The 1,227-nt window shown below is 39.4% G+C and overlaps 1 protein-coding gene across 1 annotated transcript; it reads right to left on the bottom strand.

Annotated features, from left to right (window-relative positions):
- On the bottom strand, window positions 1-959 carry LOC125078955 (olfactory receptor 8K1-like). The gene is given in 2 exon segments (XM_047692241.1): window positions 1-266; window positions 269-959. Coding segments are annotated over 2 exon segments (957 nt in total).
- Window positions 960-1,227: the final 268 nt, after the last annotated feature.

Here is a 1,227-nt window from a genome sequence, read left to right as displayed (position 1 = left end):
TTAAGTGGAATTTTTGCATCCAATGGTTAAAGTTCTCTTCAGAGCATCTTTTACTTCTTTGTTCCTTAAGCTGTAGATCAATGGATTCAGCATAGGGATCACCAGGGTGTAAAACACAGAGGCCATTTTATCAATATCAAAAGTATGGCTAGATTTGGGTTGCAGGTAAATAAACAGTAACGTCCCATAGAACACAACCACCACTGTCAGATGGGAGCTACAGGTGGAGAAGACTTTGTATCTCCCCTCGGTTGAGTTCATCCTGAAATGACCACAAGAATGAACAGGTAGGATATAAAAACAATCAAGAGGGAAGAGAGCAAATTACAGCCTGCAAAAATTAAAATGATCAATTCTAATTCATGCGTGTCAGAACAAAGCATGGATATGAGAGGAAGGCAGTCACAGTAAAAGTAATTGATAATGTTAGAGCCACAGAAGGACAATTTAAATAACTTAATTGTGAGAAAGAGTGACACAAATGTGCTGTAGAGATAAGGTGCAAGGACCAGCACCCAACACACCTTCTCTGCCATGATGACAACATAGAGGAGAGGTTTACAGATGGCTACATAGCGATCATAGGCCATTGCTGAAAGAATAAACAGTTCAGTGATAATAAAAATCTCAAAAACTGCCAGCTGGGTGGCACACCAATTGTAGGAAATTGTATTTTTGGGCACCACAAAGTTTACCATCATCTTTGGGCCAATGACAGTGGAATAACCAAGATCAGTAATTGACAAATGTCTAAGAAAAAAGTACATGGGAGTATGTAGCTTGGAGTCCAAATGGGTCAAGATAACTATGCCCAGATTGCCTATCACTGTAACCAAGTATATGAGGAGGAAGATTCCAAAGAAAGGTGCTTGCAGCCCAGGGTTGTTGGTGATCCCCATGAGAATAAATTCAGTCACCTCACTCACTGCAGTATGATTCTGTTTCTCCATATGGTTCATCTTGGTAACCTGTGTAAGGTATAAAATAATTATGTATTACATTTGAGATGCTATCTTTTAAGAGAATTTAAAATATTATGCATGAGATACAAATATCCTTTTTTAAAAGATTTAATTAATTTATTTATTTGAGAGAAAGACTGGGAGCAAGGAGAGAGAGAGAGAAGGAGGGAGAGTGAGAGAGAGAATCACAAACAGACTCTGTGCACTGAGCATATGATCCCCATGTGGGGCTCAATTCCAGGTCCCTGAGATCATGACCCGAGCC

This window comes from Lutra lutra, chromosome 10 (assembly GCF_902655055.1).
Source record: "Lutra lutra chromosome 10, mLutLut1.2, whole genome shotgun sequence".
Taxonomy (NCBI): domain Eukaryota; kingdom Metazoa; phylum Chordata; class Mammalia; order Carnivora; family Mustelidae; genus Lutra; species Lutra lutra.
This window is presented reverse-complemented; position numbering and strand designations above follow the sequence as displayed.